This window comes from Volvox carteri, assembly GCF_000143455.1.
Source record: "Volvox carteri f. nagariensis unplaced genomic scaffold VOLCAscaffold_525, whole genome shotgun sequence".
Taxonomy (NCBI): Eukaryota; Viridiplantae; Chlorophyta; class Chlorophyceae; order Chlamydomonadales; family Volvocaceae; genus Volvox; species Volvox carteri.
In genome coordinates this window covers 1-3,014 of record NW_003308043.1, presented here as the reverse complement: position 1 = coordinate 3,014, position 3,014 = coordinate 1, and the positions used below count along the sequence as shown (strand labels likewise).

At 59.9% G+C, this 3,014-nt stretch overlaps 1 protein-coding gene across 1 annotated transcript in view; it reads left to right on the top strand.

Moving 5' to 3' along the window:
• VOLCADRAFT_101235 (uncharacterized protein) overlaps nucleotides 1-2,782 on the top strand; it is a gene marked incomplete at both ends in the record, with an annotated part of 6,577 nt that extends 3,795 nt beyond the window's left edge. The window contains 2 exons of the mRNA XM_002959673.1: nucleotides 1,443-2,011; nucleotides 2,200-2,782. Of these exons, the coding sequence (XP_002959719.1) occupies nucleotides 1,443-2,011; nucleotides 2,200-2,782 (1,152 nt within the window). The remainder of the gene's footprint in view (nucleotides 1-1,442; nucleotides 2,012-2,199) is intronic.
• Between the last annotated feature and the right edge of the window lie 232 nt (nucleotides 2,783-3,014).

Here is a 3,014-nt window from a genome sequence, read left to right as displayed (position 1 = left end):
GTGTTCTCCCAGATCCGCAGCACTCAAGTCCTGGAGCGTTATACCGACACCTCTCGGCCCACTCGTGTCCCTCGCGGCTCCGGTCCCAAATCCTAGCCTCCGCCTCCTGCTGGTGCTGCCCCTCTTAGCCCTGGCGCTCACATCGGGGCTCGTCCTCCTCCCCTGTCCCCACCACATCGATGGGTGGGTGGGCGGGTTCTGACTTGCGCTTGCTTGCACGGTTGACTGGCGAACTTGCGTTGTCTGGATTCAGCACTTTGTTCCCAGCTAATCTTTGTAACGAATTACCGTATCAGTCCCTGTCCTCTGGCCCATTCTGGTCTGCACCTTCCCGCGCCGCACTTGCCGTATTGCACTACAGGACGAGCACTTAATCAACATGCAATACAAAGGCGCAGCTTTCCGTCTTTTTCCACTACCTGCAAGCCATTGATAACCGTGGGGGGGGGCGTGTCTGCTGGCCATTCCTGTATCACCCCTCGGTCAAGGGCCTTTCTCAATTCGGCTGTAACAAACTCACTTTGCTGAGTCGCGCTGCGATGGTTAGGAAACTGCACGGCTCGCGGCCGGTCACCCGCCATCATAAAGTCTAGGATGCAATCCGGCGCTGCGACCCGCAGCATTTCCTGCACTATAGCTAGCTTGCGTCCCCGCTCCGGGGCTAGTTCTTGCCCTGGGTAGTCGCACGGCACCCACTCCAGCTGAATCCCGCCCTGCAGGTATCCCAGCCACCGTTTCTGTTTGTCCGTGAGGGGCCGGCCTTCGTTAGCTGCCTGAAAGAACACTCGCCACACTGCAACATGTAGACGTATCCTTCCTGCTTGGGAGTCTTCAGGATCTGGGAGCAAACAGATGACCTCTTTGAGAAACTCCTGTTCATCCCGCGGATCTACCGCGTCCTGTTGCCCCAGCCGCTGCAACCTCTGCCAGGCTTCCTGTAGCAGCTGGAGTGCCTCCCTGCCCCCAGCGTTGCGGGCACTTGCTTCCCAGGCTGGTGCTAGTCCTACGCCGCTGGATTTCCGCCCTGTCGGCTGGTGACTCACCCACTGGTCGTCTTCGCAAGGGTCATCTTCCAACGACAGCAACTTGGTCGGATCCCTTCCGTCGCCATCCTGAGTGTCTGCCGGGTAACCCACGTCAGGTTTCCTGTCATTGTCCCTTGCCGTTCCCTGCGTGCTCTCAGTCGACCTGGTTAGCATAGGCCTCTGGGCTTGGGTCTCCTATAAACCGAATAATAACCGGTGGGGCGGGAAACAGGATAAGAGGGTCTTGGAGCTTACACTTAGGTGTCCAAAAGGCAGAGCTGCCCTCTTCCATACCAAGCTCCGCACCCTGCTGTCCCCAGCCCCTGAAATGGCAGTCATGAGCCGCCCGTCCAACACCTGGACCGCGGCAGGCTTTTATTCCAGCCGTTCCCACCGACAGAACCGGCCCCCCAGCAGCTACGAGACCAGAACAGTCGTGTCGGCAGCTGCACATGGTGCCTATTCGAGGCACACACGGAGGCCAATGTCGGGCGCGGGGCCACCGTGCGCTTCCGTGGCTACACCCAAGCAGTCAGCCAGCACTTCGTAAAGCGGAATGCAGGCAAGAGCCTGAAGGTCGGCGCCCGGGCTCTCAAGAAGACCCATCGGCATTTCGTCAGCGCGGGCAGTGTCATGCAGGCAATGTACAGGATGCTCCACCTTGGGACTCCACACAAGATCACGCAGAAGCAGTTCGATGAGGCGGCGCTCCAGACTGGGTGCAAGGGCCTGACTGCCTTTGCGGCCCTGCCGTACGTCGACCTGTCGTGCCTCTTCACCGTCTCCACCGGCCATGCCCTGCTGTTCGGAGTGGTCAGCGACTTTGTGGACTACACGCTGAGGTCGCTCAAAGACATCAAGCCAGCAGACCCAGATGCCAAGCTGGTCATGTCTCGTGAAGCACGCCAGCGGTTCGCGGCCCGCGGCCAGTTCCTGGTCATGACTTCGGACTTCGGGCGGCGGTACAAATGCATCATGCAGTACCGGTGAGCACGGCCAGCACTGGGCAGCCGGCCACACACGGGGGTCGCTAATAGCCGAGAAAGCAAATACGACCAGGGGCTTGCCTGAAAAAAACACCTTCGTCTGTCAGAGAGTTTGCTACTCTACCTATGTAATGTACTTCTTCTAGTTACACGGTTGCTCGCCACACTGGCCCCCTCCACCCATGCAGCAAGAGCTACCGCATGGAGGACTGGCTGCACTTCGTTGAGACGTTCTCCAGCTACATCTTCAAGGGGGACGTGCTGCCCGAGGCCTTGCGGGCCCTGTGTTGGAGCCTGTGCAGCACGGTCACGCACTACTTCTGGCCGCGGCCCCCCGACGAGACCCGTGAGCAGTTCCTGGTGGCAGCCAAGGCGGCTGCATGCAAGCTCAGAGCTTACACGACCAGGCTGGAGGAGTTGGAGGTGCCGGACTACATGTTCACGGTCAACCTGCATATCTGCATATGCCGGCTGTACGACCAGGAGTGCCAGCTTGGGTCCGCGGCAGGGTTCTCCGACCTGCCGGTGGAACGCATGATGCAGCAAATGAAGACGCAAGGCGGAAGGATGGTGTCACAGGCACCCGAGAAGCACTACACGCAGTGGCTGTGCCTGATGCGGGCCTCCGAGTCGCTCACCGAGGCAGACCCCGCGACCGGGGCCAAACACACGACCAACCAGCAGCTTGAGAGGATGTTGGCACGGCGCGCAGTGAACACCGAGGCTGCCTGGTTTGATAAACCAGGAGCCAACGGTTACCTGCTTGGATGAGGCCACATGGTCTATCCGAGTCCAGAATGAGTGGCACAAGTCCGGGCAGCCATGGCGAGCCTAGTGCACTGGTATGCCCTGGCATTCGAGGATGTGGCTTCCTGGACATTGGGTCCCAGTGCGAGCTATGAACTGGACACGGACCGCCTGGATAGGGTTCTCATGTCTACACCACCCGACTGTCCCAAGGCCCGCTCCTTTTTGCGTGCCAAGGCACTCGACGAGGAGCAGA